Genomic DNA, 18,056 nt, shown 5'->3' with positions numbered 1-18,056 from the left:
CCATTTCCTCGTTGTTAAACATTTAGCTTGTTTCCAATTTTTATTCTTCTTCTCTGGGCAAACATACCTGATTATTTCCTTGGGCTAAAAGTGGAATTGCCAGCCTTACTCAGAAGGGGACTTCAGATACTGGTGACCATTTGCCCCCTCCCCAGAAAGGTTGTGCCCATTACACTCCCCCTAGCTGGGAGGGCGGTGGGCAGAGGGCAGTTAAACCCTCTTCTCAAGTGGCTTCCTTGAACCAGCAGCTGCAGAAAGCTGATACCTGTGGAATCTCTGTTTGCTGAAAGTCAGCAAGCATCTCGGGCCACAACACCCGGGTCTGTTTCCAGGACTAGCCTGGGCATGTTTTGAAGTGGGGAGAATTTGTCTTGGGTGTCGGCCCCTCCCCCTCGCCGCACAGAGCCTCTCCGTCTGGCTGTGCTGCTGACTCGGCCGCCACCCTGGCATCCCGGGTCCGGCAGCAGCTGCCCCACGGCACGTCTCACCTGCAGGCTCTGGGCTCTCCGTCCACAGCCCCAGGGATCTGTTTCATGCACTTAGGTGAACAAGGGCAATGCTGGGTAGACTTGTCCTGAGTCCAGCCCAGGTGACCCTTTTGGGACCGGTGATCAGGGAGGTCGCCAGCAGGCAGTGATAAGGGCCCAGAGGCAGACAGGCAGCACAGGCCATCTCAGCAGGGCAGCCTCCTGCTGTGTTCTTTGCAGAGTCAGTCCTTCAGAACATTACTCAAAGGGTAGAGCAGGATCTTGCCAAAAAGACGAATCCGTTTCTGTTGCACACCGGCTAAATAGAGTGTGCTGCAGGGCCATGAGTCCGAGAATGATGACAGAGTTTCAGCCATTTGCTTGGCAACCTGTGCTTGTAGCTAAGCCTGAAATCTGCATATTGGTGATGGGCGTACAGGGAGGGGGAGACCAGGGGTTTAGCTCCCCCCACCCCGAGTATGCATGCCCCTTGCACCCACAGCCCCATCCCACTGACCGTCCTCTCTCTCGGCCCTGCAGTCCGATGGCACCATCCTGGCGATCGCCCTGCTGATCTTGTTCCTTCTTCTGGCCCTGGCTCTGCTCTGGTGGTTCTGGCCTCTCTGCTGCACCGTGGTAAGTGCCCCAGCTCTGCCCCTGGGCCTCGGGCCTCTGGCCGTGCAAGGCAGAGGGCAACATTACATTAACAGGACCATGCCAGGGGCAGGGGGCAAAAATCTATGAAGATCGAGGGCAAATCTTTCATGTTTTTATACAATTTATACAGAATTGGTATAAATGCACACTGATCAGTGGACCCACAGATCACTGGGCGTCCGTGGGGGGCAGGAGTGGGGTGGCCTGCAGGCACTTCCTTGGGGTGGGGCAACTGGGGAGGCCACATGGCCCAGTGCTTAGGAAAGAGCCACGGGACACTGCACATGATGAGTGTTATTTGACATGTGAATACATATACATGCATGTGCAGGTGTCTGTGTTGAGTTGCCCCAACCGATTCTCTTCCAGGGCCACTGTGGTTGCTAAGCAACAAGTCTGCCCATCTGAAAGAGTGCCTCGGGCCTACTTATCTTTAACAATAAAGAGTGGCACCTACCTCTTTCACTAATTTTAGCTAGCATGTATAGGACACACCTTCTGGTGTCCAGCACTGGGTTAGACACTGCAGCCACCACGTCAACAAGGACCCACCTCCCCACCTCCTGTTGTCATCTGCAGTCACCTCATAGCCCTGGCCAGTGTCTGTCCAAATAGCTTAGAATCTGCTACCACCTGCCATTTTTGCCTTGCCCAAAAGGTATATGTCTGGTTGTCAATTTCTATTCCCCAGCCCCTAGACTAGGAAAAGCCCAAACAAAGTAATATCTAAGTGAAGAAAATACAATAGCTCTGACAGCTCTACTTTTAGAGATTTTGCCTTTTTGCAAAATCAGCATGCTCTGTAAGGCCCAGGTGAGTTCGACGTGTACGCTGCTCCACTTGTTCATGTCTTCCTTTCCCCAGAGTGGGGAGAAGTAGACTGTGAGCTTCTCCAGGACAGGCTCTTGTCTTCATTTCACCTCTAACATTTCAGGGTTTAGCACAGAGTGCAGGGGACTCTCGTGCGTGTGTAGAACTAAACTGAACAGAGACTGAGACGCACAGAGCTCTGGACTTGAAAAGGAGGGAAACGGCTTTGAATGACATTTTTAAAAGGTGGAAAGTGAACGAGAGCTGGATGCAGATCCATGCAGCAGGGGTTTCTGAGAGGAGGCCCGGGGTCCAACAGCCACCTTTGGGTGTTGTAGGAAAGGGGTGGCTTGGGGCAGACAAGAGCACATGGGTGGGCGGGGCGGAGGGGCCATCTTGCACTGATTTCAAGATGATCTTAAACAAATTCTTACCAAGGCAGCCTCAAGAGTTAAATGTTGTTTTAAATACATAAGGCTGTACAATCACTTTATTTGGGGGGGGGGTGTTAAAAAAACATGAGTCCACCAGGGTGCTTTCTGTGTTGATTCAAAAATAAGCACATTTTCAAGTCCAGAATTGTTTAAAAAAAATTTAACCCCGCCCCCCCAAAAAAAAAACTTGCCTGGGCTTTTAAAGAAGGGTGAGGGGAGGGACATTGGCAGCAGATAGTGAACACCAAGCAGAACTTCTATTCTGCTAGGCATCACCTTCATTCACTTAGTCCCTTTGATTATTGCACACAGTTACCTCCATGTGGGGACAGCAAGGAACAATAGAATAGCCATGCAGTGCTCTGCCACTTACTAGCTGTGTAGCTGTGTGATCTTGGGCAAATTACTTAACCTCTCTGTGCCTTGGTTTTCTCATCGGTTTAATAGGGACAGTAATTGCACTGACCTCATAGGTAGATTGTGAAGATTAAAAAAATATAAATTCATACATATATACATATATAGTGCTTAAAATAGCTCCTAGCACACAGTAAGCACTCTATTAATTTATTTTATTATTAAAATGTATTTTATTGTTATTTGAATCTATTGCTGTTCTGTATGACATTCAGTTTATCTTGGTGGGGAATGTCTACCAAAATAAGCCTTTCATTATTGGAAGTAGAATCACCCAAGGCGAGAATGTTTTGCAATATTCTAAATGTTTTTCAATGAATTTATCTGGTTACATCCATGTTGCTTTGGAAAGTGGCCAAAATGTCTTAATGTGGTCTGGTTTTGTAAGTCCCAGAGGATTTTCTTACAAGGAAAGATCCTGGAGATTAATCTTCCTGTTTATATCCATAAAAACAGCCCCCACCCTCTATCTCTGTGAGCTAGCCTGGGCCCCAATGCGCTGTGTGTTGTTCACTGGCTTCCTAGACAAGCAATCGTGTTCTGCGGGGAACAGGTTCACGGCCATGTGTTTCCTAAATGGGAGGATGCAGGAAGGAGGGCAAACGTGGGTCCACTCCCCTCAGAAGGGTGCAAGAGTTGCTCTCCCTTCTTCAGCTCCCTGAGCAGCCGAGGGAGTCCTCGTAAATAATGGTCCCCAGACTTTCCTCTGTCACTTTTCCTGTCCCGACACCCAATGTTGGAAATGCTCCCAAGACCTAGTGCTAAAATTGAATCTCAATGATGGGGCAAAGCCAGAGAGCAGAAAGGGCCAGCAAAATGTAGAGAACCTGAAGTTTGTCTTGCTGTGTCCCCTCATCCTCTTTCTGCAGTGATTTCTCCAGGGTCAACATTGAAAATGCTGAACAACATGCCCCAACCCACCTGAGCCAGGCATCATCCCTTTAGTGGTGGGACAAGGGGAGGTCTGCAAAGTCCTGGAGGGTGGCGGGGGCAGGAGAGGCACTCCGGTAGCTATCCGCCAACCATAATGAGCATTTTTAAATGTAACCTCCAGTACGGCCAGACCAGGGAGAGTGGCTGCTGTCAGGCCTGCCCTCTGCCTGGGCCACCTCTTGCCTTCTGCTGGTCCTATCTGGAAGGAGATACCTAATGGGTGACAGGGGCTGGTGACTACCCATTCCATTCAGCCTTTCCTTAAAAAAAAAAAAAAAAAAATCCACTCCCATCTGAGCTTATGGCTTCCAGCTAAATAGAATCTGGTTTAACTCACTGTTGGATAACAGAGCATAATGTATTCATAACAACTGATGAAGAGAAGGAATTGACCAGATCCTTGATCAGAAACCTTTCAGTGTTTCACAGCTGGTCCCTCAGTTTCCAGAGGCATACCTTTGGCTTCTAAGGAGTCTCGCATTTATTCATTGGTACAGATACACGCAAGGGGAAAGGGAGAGAGGCACTGGGCTATGCACACTGAACTTGTTTGCATTTTACAAAAGAAAATACCAGGGGCTGCTACTTTACCAGAAAAGCAATTTAATTCCCTGGCTCAGTTCCACAAGGGACAGTGCCAGAACCCTTCAAGTCATGCCGTGCCCACTCAGCCTACTCATAAGTTTCGTCCAATATTATTGAAATCTCTAAATTGAACTTTAAAAAGAAGAAGACTTGGAAATCTGAATGAGAAAGATCATGAAAATAATAATTGAAGTGTATTAAAAAAATAAATCTTATGAATGACTTGAATGTGTAGAGAAATGAATCAGCAATAAATCAAAATTAGGCACCAAACTGCTCTCAGGCAGCCCCAAGAATCTACCATCCTCTCACCAAAAGGCACTGCCCTGATGGGAGATGATACACTCCAAGTGAGCCTGGAGTGTCCTTCCTGAATTTTAGCAGGTAACAAGACACTAACAGATTCTGTTTAGCAATAAGGACCAGCTCCTCAAAAAAAGGAAAAAAAAAAAAAATCTGGGGGATAAAAGAAATGCCTGCCTGGCTTCGCCATCTATTAACCCGTGTGGATGCGCCCACGAAAACACTTGATTCTCTAGCTCCTTTACCCTTCCACCCCATTTCCCTTCCCTTCCCTACATTAAGACCAACCCAGTTATATATGTTCTCTGTTCCCGAGATCATTTCGGAAGAGAATTGTCCAACCACGCCAGCTGGGACCATTGCACATTTACGAGGCCGTCAGCACTCCCTAGCAAATATTCACTTAACCTTATGGAGCTCCAGATTCCATACCCGGAAGGCCCCCCTCTCCCCATCCTCCTGGAGTCCCATGCCCTCCTTCTGAGCCTTTCATTCTCAACAGAAAACCTGCTCTTCTATTTAATGAGAAAACAGAGGCTGTCCTGTGGAAAACCCTCTCACTTCCCTCTCTTCAACATGAATCTACCTGTACCGTCATCCACCCTCCCTTCTCAGGTGCGGCCTTCCCTCCTCCAGCCACCTGTGTTCTTCATTCTGTCCCTTCCCACCTCCTCTCTTTGTATGGGCCTTTCACTCTCCACTAACTCCCTTCCCTCTGCCTGCAAATGCCAGCTTCCACCATTCCTTAAAAAATGTCTTACACCCTATTTCTCCAACCAGATACTCAATACTCTTACCTCTCCCCTTCCTTTTACCTGCCGTCATCTTTGCAGAGAAGCCACTGTCTACTATCCCTCCCATCCCGTGCTGTCTTCACCCCACTGCCTCCCGACCTCCATCCCATAATTTCTCTAATCCCTCTCTCATCAGGGTAAATTCCCCCAACCCGTGGTCTCTGCTCATTTCTCTTTCTACTTCACCTTTTTGAGCAGTAAGCACTGTGGACCTCTCCTTCCTTTAAACGCTCTTCTACCGGCTTCTCCTGATTCTTCTCTTACGTCTCTGTTGAGGTTGTCCCGGTCTCCTTCATGGGTTCTTCTTCCTCTGCTCGCCACTTGTTCTCCAGGACTCTGCGCTCGGCCCTCTTCTCTGCACATTGTCCCTGGGCAATATCGCCCACCCCCGGGACTTCAGCCGAAGCACATATGCTGAGAACTACTTAACTTGTTCACCGATCGTTGGTCTTGGCTCCAGAGGAAAAGGACCCTCATTCTAGGAGCCCAAAGAGCATCTCAAATGCAGGCAATTCACCCTCAACATGTCCCAAACAAAACTCATCACATTATCCCCTAAACCTGCCCTATATCAGTGGATCCGTCACCATCTTCCAAGCTGCCCAAACTGGAGATTGCGAAGTGGTCACTGATGCCTCCTCCTCTCACTTCGGGTCTTGTCTCACTGAGAGTTGTCTACACTGCATCCTTTTCCCTCACGCCTCACCTTCTCTCTCACATCCATCTGCACCCTCTACCCCAGCACAGCACAGTACCTGGCACTCAGGAGTTGCTTGGTGAATATTTGTTGAATGAATGAATAAATGCCATTGCCTTAGGCTAGGGCTCCACATCTCTCGCCTGAACTATTGCAGTAACTTTCTAACTACTCTTTTAATCTCTCTCACCTTCACCAGAGAGATTTTTTTAAATGTTTGAAGCTAGGTCACTTCCCTGCTCAACATCTTCTTGTCTGTTCAATGTTGCAAAAATAAAATTCACATTTCTTGAAGTGGCCTATGCAAGCCCTTCCCAACCTGGCCCCAACCTACTCCTGCAACCCCACGTCTTACGTTCTCCACCTAGGAATAGACTCCCTTAGTGCCCTGTGCCTGTTTCTTCCATAGCACTGGTCATGCTGTCATTGTCGTCTTCCCCTGCGGACATAAGCTGTTGGAAGCCAGGGCTGGAGGTCCACAGAACATAACATAGTGCCTGGCTCAAAACCACTGCTCAATAAATCACAACGTTTGTTGAGTGGCTCAGTGGCTGGAGGGCCATCTCCAGACACATTCTGCTCTTTGGGGCTCTTTGGACAAACCATGTATTTCTTTACCACAATCTCTTTACTCCTATTCTTCCTTCTTGCTGAGATGTTTCCCTCCTCTTATATAAAGAAGGCCAACAATTCTTTTGCTCCAAAGTCCAACTCACTGATCGCTTATCTCAGAGGCTCCCTGCACACCCTTCCCCTTCTCCCACGCAAGGAAGATGAGCTGCTCCTTCACTTGGTTTCCCTGACTTCATTCACACATCTACTGGGGAATTTTCTCATTCTATCACAAGTATTTATTTGTATGTATATTTCTTTCACTTTACTATGGACTCCTCTAGAGGATGGAGAATCTAGTCATGGAAACTAATCCCAAAAATAAGTACAATGTCTAGTACATAATTTTTGTTTTCTAAACTAAACTAAATGTTAAGTCATCTTGGAGGAAGAGGAATAAAATACAGAAAGAACCCACAAGCAGATGTGGAACTGTATCAGATAGTGTTTTCTGGGTTTTTGTATTAATATATTTCATAACTTAGGCATGTTACATGCAATGTCTTATACATATCAAATATTACTTAACAGAGGACATTTCTATATACTTCTTATGCGTAATCCTAGAAATGTGCTCATTTTATTTGAAGATCTTGAACCCTGAGTAAAAGATCTTACTATAAAATTGCAGTTCTTCTGCAGTCAAACTAATGAAACCATGGTATTTAGGTCAAATCAAATCATTATATTTTTGATCAAATAAAAGTAGATACTTTTATTCATTTTGTTGGGAGAGGATGGTGTGCATACATTCAGAACTTCTCCCTATATATAAACAAAATCTGTTCTCTTTTGTTATGTTCTTAATGGCCTTGTAGGTATCTTATGAACAGTTTTAAAGATTTATGTAAAGGGTCATGTTTCATTCACTTGATTGAATCTCAAGGATAATTCAATAAATAAGCCCACTATCTCCAGTGACAAATTTCAAGGGACAAAAATTAATCAAGAACTGGATGTGCCTTAAATTGAAATAAAAATACTTTCAGTTTTCCAGTGTTGTGCTCCACACTGCTAAACACATTTAATTTATAGCTCCAGACAACCAAGCCTAACATCACCAGAGGGATTTGCTGGCAATCACGACTAATACAAGCAGCTCCTCATGCAGGCATCTTGGGCCTAGACAGGTTGTGCTTTCCTGATCCCTTTCCAGCCTCCGCCCGTTCCCTACTGGTCAGAGCTGTACCATGGCCTGCCCTCTCCCCTAGTGTGCCATCGCACACATCCCGTCTGTTCACATCCTCTCTCTGACCGGCTCTCTCCTCCTTGCCAGGCTGGCTCCCTGCTGCCTTAATATCCACCCTCCCCACCCACTCACCTGCTGGGTGAAACAGAAAGAGGGGCACTGACAATCAAGACAGCTGGGTTCCAACAGCAGAAAACCCTTTAACCTTGAGTTTCCCCCACAAAAAATTAGAAAATTGGAACCATATTGTCACAGAGGTTGCTTCCTTATATTCTTACATTCTGTATGTGAATCTACTCCTTCCCCTTCCAGATCTCCTGGCCTTTGGTTCTCAAACCTGGTTACACACTAAAACCACCTGGAGATTTTATGAGGCACCTATTCAGGGTCAGCCTATCCAAACCATGTCCACAGAAGAGTGGTACCCTACAAGATGTGAATAGGTACACCTCAAAACAAGGGGTATTTTAGACAATAAGTTTGAGAGACACCATTAAACTAAGTTGAATAAGTGCCTTTACTGCAGGACTTCTCAGAGCCTTTAGTAGGATGATTTGCATTGTGAATCTCAAAGCTTTTGTTGACCCTGAAACCCTTCCTTGGCTTATTCCTCCCCCCACCCTCCCAAACACTTATTTACATACTGACATCTGGAGGGACGCTGGTATTCTGCCAAATACTGTTTGGGAAGCGCAGCCATAGAGAGCACCAAAGCAGCTGAAAGAGAAGGTCCCTGGGTTCCATGGCATGGCCTCTTCCTTGCCCCTCTCAGAGGCTGCATCAGTACCAACAGGTTTACTGTGAACGCCATTGACGCATCTTTAGTCCCCTTGTGCCCCGCTCGGATCTCACAGGCACGTGAGTGGCTGGATCACCTTGCCCGTAACCAGGCAGAGGACAGACGCTCCTCCTCCCCAGCCTCAGGGAATCTGCACTCAGGGATTCCTTGCTGTTTCACTTAATAGCGTTCTGCAGTGACAATGACATATCATCTAATGGAGAATATGCACAGCCATTCCTCCAAACTACCATGTAAGTCTTCTTAGGCCAGACCAACTCATGTTAAAATTCCTCCCGCTGCTCTCCCTTTAGAAACTAATGAATTTGGCCTTTGAAATCGTCCAAGTCTTAAAGGAGATGAGATGATTTGAAATTTGAGTTCCAAATGGAAAAAAGAATAAAGTCAAGCTCATTTGTTTGAATATGTCTTGTACTAAATTCTAGATCAACACCCTTGGCACTAGCTTTTGCTAAATTTTTACAGGATCAAGTTACTGGATTCAAGCCGTGCTTGGCAGGCATTAACCTGCTGCAGTCAGCTGTGAGGTTTCTATTAAATGTATACTGCTTTATAGCGGAAAGGTTCATTTATCTGCTGCCAGCAAGCATTGCATCCTTCCTGGATGTTTGGCATATCAAGTTGCCTATTTTTCCTTGATTTCTAGAAGAATCCGTATTATAAGGCTTAGGAATCAGAATGGAAAGCTAGAGTGCACGAGTTCTACCTGTGACACTAAAGCCCCGTTAAGATGGCTTCTCTGTTCTCAACTGGCACAGCTGCCACACACAGCTCATTTCTGCTGGCTTTCCCTCACGCTCAACCTACAAAGTCCTGGAGCAGCAGCTGAGTTGCCTTTAAGCTATCAAACCAGAAATCCCAGAGTATGTGATGCTGTCAATCAAAGGCTCCAAAAACATTTGCCATCTAACTACAACATTCATTTGAACTCACTCCTGCAAGGGTGAAGGAGGACATCATTTGTGAAAAATCAATCGCTGTTGACTGATGGTACAGTGGACTACTTGGCAACACAAAAACAAACAAAAACACTCCTGGATAAAATATAATAAAAGTTGTTTCAAATGCAGAGAAATAATGGACATTCCCAGAACCAAAATAAAGAAGGATCTGGAAATCAGATGGTAAACTGACCCTAAAGCCATCCTGAGGAATATTTTCTGACCCCTGTGACCCAAAGAGTTGGTTTAATAGCCTCGCAGTGGCCCTGGGCCATAAAATCATGGGCATTGGAACTGAGTCCCCTGCCTAAAGCTCGAAACTCCAACTGAAAGGGTGGCTACGGGTTTGATGTGTGGTTGTGTGTGGATATGTTCCCTGAGAATTCCTAACCAGAACTTCCCAGAGTTTTAGAGTTCAAATTTATACTCCTTGGGGTTCTATAGAATCCCAAGCCAAGAAAAACATGTTACAGTTTGGAAGTGCCTCAGGCATCTGCAAATCTGAAATCCTCTCACAGGTTGGTCCCCCAACCCATGCTCCCTAGGATTCCCACGGGTAAATGTGAGCTAAACATGAGCTCACAACCCAAAACTACTAACCACTAAGGAAAATTATTCCTTAGATTCTTTGGGAACTTTGCTATACACATGGAAAGCACAAGAGAACAGCCAGGCAATGAACAAGTCAGGCCCTGCCAGCAGTCTTTCCCTTGCTCTCTCCAAAGTTAACAATTGTTGTTAAGTAGCAGATGCATTGAAAGTTCTCTAAATACCATCATTTCTCCTATAATATGAAGTGAGTTCCTAAAACTATCACTGCGTTGTGGAATTTTGGCCCCATGAAAATAGCAGGACTAATAGGGGAAATAGGATCAAAGCAGAATATTTAAACCTGTGCAGTCTCATAAAGCAATACAGTAAAAAGATAAATAAATAAACTAAATAAAAAATTCCATCATTTTTAAACCTCTTAAATTCTTAATAAATAATATTACAGTAAATATAGCACTTTGCCTTGACTTTAAAAATAAATAGATGGAGTCTGGTGGATGGGAATGTGATATAGCACCGAGGCTTTGCATTAGGGAGAAGAGACAGAAGGACAGACGTTTTTAGGATGAAGTGTCACAACATCAAAGGTGTATGGATATGACTCATTGTCTTATTCCTTCTTCTGCAGTGGCTCAGAATAGAAATCCAGCTTTTGTTGTTTTGCCAGGTTCCTCTTTTAATTTAAAAAAAAAAAAAAAAAAAAAAAAGCTGTATGGTTCCGAATAAGACCAAACACCATGAAAGTGCTGATTTTGCTATTCTGCTGCTGTCAGCATTACAGCTGCTTCTTCATTAGAGGGCACAAGCTCTTGATCCCTCTTGCAGCAAACGGTGGCTCTGAGAGCTCCATTCTCCTTCCTTTTGGTTTTTCAGCAGGTTTCTGATGAAGCTTAAAGTGGATTTCTTTAGGCCTGTTGTTCTCACAATATCCCATCTTCTCTCATCTCTTCACGGGCTTCTTTCCTCCTTCACTCAATACCTGGATGCTTACAACCAGGACACACACTCATGTAGAGGACGCTGTATTAAATGCTTTCATGGAGAGAAGTACACAAACTCAGGGGACTCAATACAGCGTGCATTGCACATGGGTAAACAGGGGTGAGAAAGCAGTGCAAGCGTGTGTGGATTTTGTGTATTCTGCCCAAGGTCACGACAGGCAGCCGATGTTCACCTGATGTTGCTGAGTGGACAAAACACTATCACCTCATGAAAAATCATATTTTGACCTAACATGATTTCATAGTTTGGTGACTTTGTCCTCTTTACTTACCACGTGTGAACAAATTCATATATTACTTTACTTGCATTGTAACAAAAGAGACTGCACATTATTTTTCAATTTTTCAGAAGTCTTCTTAGAAATTCAGTTGGGGACACTGTCTTTGTTTGCCAGGACTGCTTGTAATAAAGTAGCACAGACTAGTCAACTTAAATAGCAGGAATTTATCATCTCACAGTTTGGGAGGCTAGAAGTCCAAAATGAAGTTATGGGTAGGGCCATGCGTTCTCTGAAGTCTGTAGCTTTCTGGTGGTGGCAGTTGGCAGTCCATAACTCACCCTCTGCCTCCATCACATGGCCATCTTTCTCCCCGTCTGTCTTCCACTGGCTCTCCAAATTTCCTTTACTTATAAGACCTCCAATCATATTGGACTAAAGCCCACCCTCATTCAATTTGGCCTCATCTTAACTAATAACATCTTCAAAGATCCTGTTTACAAATGGGTTCACACCCACAGGACCAAGGATAAGGATTTGAATATGCCTTTGTAGGGGACAAGTCAATCCAAAACAGACACAAAGTTGGAAAGTGAATTCTTGAACCACAGGGCAAATGCAGTTACTTGGAGGCTGGATTTCATGGGTAGAATAGAGTATTAATGTGTTGCAATAAAGTACAGTCATTAACCATAAGACCAACCTATGACTCTAATTCCATCCCCGGGATGCATCCAAGTGTCACAACCGACTCTTGGCAGTTGGGAGCCATTAGCATAGGAATTACTAAAGACATGCTTGTATGGAGAGTTGAGTGCCAGGATTGAACCTCATACCACTGAAGTAAGTGTTCATGTGAGGGGCAAGGAAGTTTAGAATCATCAGAAATGCTTCCTTCACCTTCTCCTTCATGGGAACATTCATTCATTCCAGAAATAGTTGCTGAGTAACTGGCATTGGGCTACATGCCAGAGATAAGAGCCGACCAATATGCCAATGTCTTCCAGCAGCTTAGAGTTCAGTGAGGAGGAAAGAGATGCAAACACAGTTCAGTGAAGTAACTGCCCGTGGTGCAGACGGTGAACAATAAGGTCTGTGTCCCTGACTCCCAGGGAACTGACCTGCTGGGGTTGCTCCAGGGTTAGGTCCAGGAATCCAGGCCATGCCAGCTCTGCCCTCTGTGTCTGAGCACAAACACCCACCAGAGGAAGCAAGAGAGTGCCTGCAAGCAGAGCTGAGAGTTTCCTTCACAAACACTTCTGTCTTCCCCTACGCAGGGACGCATGGATAATGGAACCACAGTAGAGCAGGGACACCATAATCTTTAGACTGAAATATTTTCAAAGCTAGTGTTTTATCAGTCATTAGCAAATCTCAACAAAGCAATCATAGGAATGTCTGACTTGAAGCAAAACATACCCTCATTGTTGTTAGAAATAAGCTGATTGCTGATTCTCAAAGTCTGGTCCATGTTCCAACAGCGAAAGTATCATTTGGGGACTTGTCAGAAATGCAAATACTCAGACCCCACCTCAGACTTCCTAATCAGAAACTTAAGGGGAGAAGGACACAGCCTAGAAATCCCTGTTTCAGAAAGTCTTCCAGGTGATTCTGATTCTCCATGAAGTTTGAAACCACTGAGCTAACTAAAATAAGAGGACAAGTGCTTAATGTTGTTAATAGAATAGTGATCTTAAGCTGTTTTCTCAGACTTTATTCAGACAGTAGAATTGGCTATGGATCAGGGAAGTGTCTCTAACAAGAGAACTCCTCCGGCATAGAAGAAGTTTCAGGAGATGCCCCAAACCCAGCTCATTCAAAACAGATATCAAGACACCAAGTACAATTTAAGAAGAAAGGGTGTGTTTTAGTTTCCCAGCTGCTGAAACAAATACTTTACAAGGAGTTAGCTGAACAGTAATTTATTGGCTCATAGTTTCAGAGGCTGGGAGGCTTGCTTCCTTCTGGGGTTGGGATCTACTGGATGGCCAGTAATCTTTGGGGTTCCCTGGCCTTCCCATCACAGGGCAAGGCACATGGCAGCATATTCTCATTTCTTTCTGGTTCCACTGACTTCCGACTTCTGGCTTCTCCCTGAGGCTTCACTCTTTCTTTGTCAACTTTCCTTTGCTTATAAGGACTTCAGCCATATTGGATTAAGGCCCGCCCTCCTTCAGTTTGGGCACACCTTAACTAATAACATCTTCAGAGGTCCTATTTACAAATGGTTCACACCTACAGCACCTGTAGTTGGGACCTGCATGTGCCTTTTGTGGGGGACATGATTCAATCCCCAAAAGAGGGCCAAAAATTCTCCTGCTTTGTCCTGCTTCTCATGCCATAAGACTCTAACATGAGTTTGTCCAGCTAGGCCTATAATCAATTCCTGACACAGAGAGAAGAAGCAAGGAAAGATGAGGAGGAAAAAAGTTGTGGTAAAGAGATTTCTCTACAAGGTAACAGAGACATATCAGGGGACCACAGAGAAATAGCTAGGCCTGGAGTCCTCCCCCGTTTCCTCATGAGGCATGTGGCCTGACTCACAATTGTACATGAAATGTCCAATAAGCCAGTGTGACTGTCGTTCAGGAGTAGAAAGAGGTGCCCTTGCTAAAAACTGGAAAGATTGCGTTCTGCAGGAGAGATGGCGAGGGCAAACAAAGCCACAAAGATCAAAACCTACAAATTAGTAGCAAAACTGGAATACTTGTGGAGAATTGAAAAGCAAAGTGCTTTAGCTCATGCTAACATTTTATGAAATAAACTGAAAGAAAGAGCCTTTGCAGAAAACCAGTCAGTTGAACTTGATTCATAAACTTGAATAATTAAACTTGCCAGGTGTTAAATGGGACCTGAGCATAGGTGGTCTTGCTACTATATTCTTTCCAGGCTAACTGTGTCTCCAAATCTTCTGTCATTGCCGTTTCAAACCGTCAAACCAAGGGGTGCACGTAAAACTCAAATTGTGTTGATGCATTGAGAAGTTGTCAGTAAGATTTCCATTTTATAAGATTCTACCTGGCATCTTTTGGCTTTCTGTCCACTAGCCATAAAACAATCTCAGTCAAGTCTGGCTCACCTAATGTCTTCCTGAACTGAGAATGGATAAAATCAGAGTTAAAGTTTACTGCTAAGATGGGAGGAAAGACACACCCCCCAACCCCAGCAAACAAAGCTTCAAGAAATTCTCAGGTAGCAAAGAAACACCCATAGAATTCAAAAATTCCATATTTGGTCTTATATTTCTTATCCCCTTTACATCACGAGTCCAACCATTAGTGCAGAGGGGCTCTAGGAGAGCCTTAAAGCCTGCCTTCCAGCAAGGAGGCAAATGTTCACTTTCTACCCATCCAAAATGTCCAACTTATAGATGGCAGCCAGGAGGGAAGTAGTGCTGGCTTCCAACGTGGAAATAGAAAAGATGTCCCTCGATTCAACCCAAGTACTGCCATTCAGTTCTACCATGTTATGCTTATAAATATATTTGTAGAGGAATTTTCCTTTGAAATATTTGATTAAGGGTATCCTCAACCCTATCTGTCTTCTATTTGTACCTCATAATGAGAGGAAGGGGGCTGATGAACCAATCCACCACCAAGAGGAGCCTCCCATAACCTGCTTGCCAAACCAAGCCTAAACTTGTTAGTGCTCAGGTGACTCTAGCTTGCATTCCAGTTGACTACAAGACTTTCTAGGTCATTCTACTTGGAAACAAAGAATTACACAATCTTTTAATTAAAAGCGCTTCCAAAAAAGAAAAAAACTCAGGGTGCTGAAAGCCATAAAGGGGGCCTCGCCCATTCTCTGAGGTCAGGAGTGGCTTCCCTGAGGAGATGCATGTATTGGAAATCTGTCTGATGAGTAGGTGTTAACCAGAGGGTGTGCGGGGCTAGCTCGGAGCGGTGAGGGAGTACAGAGCATTTAGGCAGAAGATGCCGCAAGTGCAAAGCAGCAGGGCTTGTAGAAGGAACAGGAAGGTAATTGGGAGGCTGGACTGCAGAAAGGGAAGGAGAGGTGAGGTGGAAAGGTGGAGGGGCCATGTCGTTGCAGGGCCTTGTAGGCGGTGAGTGGGAGTTTGCATTTTATCTTGGTCACCTGTGGGAAACCCTTGACGGCTTGTAGGTACGGCAGTTGAGATCTGTGTTTTTAAGACCACTCTGTCTGCAGCAAGGCTGTGGTGCAAGCAAGGCTGTGGTGCAAGCAAGGCTGTGGTGCAAGCAAGGCTGCAGGCTCGAAAGCAGTGCAAAGCTGTTGCCCAGGCTGCTCTCCCAGTCTACCCAGGCTCTGGGCTCAAGAGGAGTGAGACGGAGAAGGCTGATGTGTCCCTGTGCTCTGAGCCTATGTGCTGGTCTTGGTGCAAGGATCTGGCGCCTTCGCAGATTGCCCATCCGTCGTCACTGTTTGGAATAATCATCTCATGATTTCAAGCTTAGCCTGGCTGGTTCCCGCTTTGAAAAGCCCTTCAGCCATCCTGTGGGTTGGCTAGTGGGCAGCTTCAAGCAAGAGGAGGCTTCTTCCTAAGCAGACATCAAACAAATGAGGCCAGATTCGAATTACCAAATTCCTCTTTACCTGAATTTGGTGGCATATTTCCAGAAGCTCAGGTACCCAATTTGCAGTGGATTACAAATTAGCCCACCTTTGATTAATATTTAATAAGCCATGTATTTTGGCACTGTCTTTCAGGTTCCCCTCCAGGCTCTGTCCCATTGCTGGACATGGAGTAGATGCTTGGTAAATACCCAGTGAGTTATGTTGAATGGCAGCCCATGGAGAGGGTGGACCAAGTGGCCGGCCACTAGTGCAGGGGAAGACAGATGCTGGGCTAATGTCACAGGCCACGTGTACACGGGAAAATGTCCTGCTGCAGACCAGCCCCCCGTGCAGCCCTGGCCACTCTCAGGTCCCTGGCCCACTACAGAATACTGTCCCCTAAGGTGGAGCCACCCTGGCCACTGTCTGAACACCACCCTCCCATCTCATTTCATGAAGCTGTAGCCTTTTGATTGCTCAAAACACTCTTGTCAACATCTGTCCATTTTCCCAAGTATCCTGCTCTCCCTCACACTCAGCTCCCTAACCCTGACCTAAGATGCATTCCAAATCACTGTCCCAGATCCTCACCCCACCATCCCCTTTCCAGGCATTTCCTGTTTGAAACTAATTCCTGATGGTAGATCAGCACTGGGCAGTGATGGCCCTCCCCAGAGATTCTCTTAAGAAGTTCTGAGCCAGGGTTGAGTGGGTGAGCAAAATCATGGCTTCATCCTTTCCAAAAACCTTCACCAGGCTTCCCACCACGGCCAGGAAGTGGAGGCAGATGAAATGATAGTTTGAAACCCCTGGAGACCTTAACCTCTGCCTCTTCGATTAATTGAATAGCATACTTTTAGAGGACTGGAGATGTGGTCCACTGGCTGGTAGTAAAACAACTTTAAGTTGGTAGCATGCTCATCATGTAGAGATGACTTTACAGATAGTGGGTGACAACAGTGGAGATTGGAACCCTAACTGGGTCCCAGAAGAATCATCAAATCAGAGGAGGTGTGTGCTTATTAGGGAGAGGTGGGGAAGAGCCTGCTGTCAGGGACCAGCTCCCCAGCTGGAAGATTCAGGAACTGGTCCCATGGGCAGTGCTTGAGTCACCATCTATAAAATGCAGGCCAGCCCTGAGGCTGTGACATCCAGATGTATGTAGTGAGCCTGGAATTTACCCTAACTCCTGTAAGGAAAAAGAACTGTCCATAGAGGTCTGAAAACTCTGAAAATAAGCTTGCAGTGAGAGGAAGGAGCCCCCTCATAGGACATAGAGGAGTCACAGTAGATAATGGCCAAACTGCCTTGTAAATCTAGTTAATTGCAAAGGTTTCCTTTTATGAATGGGCTATACAAGTTAGGGATAAAAGTGAAAAGAGGTGCTTGCTGCCCCTGGATGTCCTCCTTCCCTGTCCTTCTCCTGTGCATCAGTCATCTTCTCATTGGCCATAAGGGGCCCTCATTTGCTTACCCTCCCTGGATGTGTTCCTGCCGCTAGTCAGTCCCGATGAGGACGCAGTCATAGAGCACATCTTATAATACTATTATTTAAACTTTTGTTCCCACTGCCAGTGCCCTGAAACAAACCCCTGATTACCCCTCCTGAGCTGCCATTCTGTCAGGAATCAGTCTGCCTGAGCATCACACTCTCCCTCCACGGGGACCACTTGGGGCCAGTGGCTGTTAAAGGGACGGCAAGTGGCTTGAGTGTGGTCCATAGCTGATTCGCCTTTGCAGCACCCATCCTAACTTCTGCCGGGTAACAAGTCTTTGTTAAACGGGTAGACAGTTGGATGGATGAAGGAATGACTTGATGCATGAATGACTGAATGAGTAAATGAATAAATAAATTTACAAGAGAGCCACCTGGGGTAACAGATAAAACTGTTACCTATGGAATATTTTTTTTTTATGTGTACACAACCACAGCAGACACAACTGAGAAAAGAGCTCTCAGCCTGGGACATACTCTAACTAACTGAGCCACTGTGCCCAGAAAGACGTGTCCCGGCATTGCCTAGACCTGCCTGGGCTGGGCCCACTTACCTAGTTGTGGTGACAACACCTCAAGGCACCTCAGGTAGCTGGAGATTTGCGCTGACTTGTTCTTT

General features: G+C 45.7%; 1 protein-coding gene across 2 annotated transcripts in view; it reads left to right on the top strand.

Annotated features, from left to right (window-relative positions):
* The window catches only part of ANTXR1 (ANTXR cell adhesion molecule 1), a 235,082-nt gene that overhangs the window by 141,067 nt on the left and 75,959 nt on the right, over positions 1 to 18,056 (top strand). For both annotated transcript variants that reach the window (XM_037806755.1, XM_037806756.1), the window contains exon 13: positions 1,008 to 1,103. In XM_037806755.1, the coding sequence (XP_037662683.1) occupies positions 1,008 to 1,103 (96 nt within the window). The remainder of the gene's footprint in view (positions 1 to 1,007; positions 1,104 to 18,056) is intronic.

This window comes from Choloepus didactylus, chromosome 17, assembly GCF_015220235.1.
Source record: "Choloepus didactylus isolate mChoDid1 chromosome 17, mChoDid1.pri, whole genome shotgun sequence".
NCBI classification, from domain to species: Eukaryota; Metazoa; Chordata; class Mammalia; order Pilosa; family Megalonychidae; genus Choloepus; species Choloepus didactylus.
This window is presented reverse-complemented; position numbering and strand designations above follow the sequence as displayed.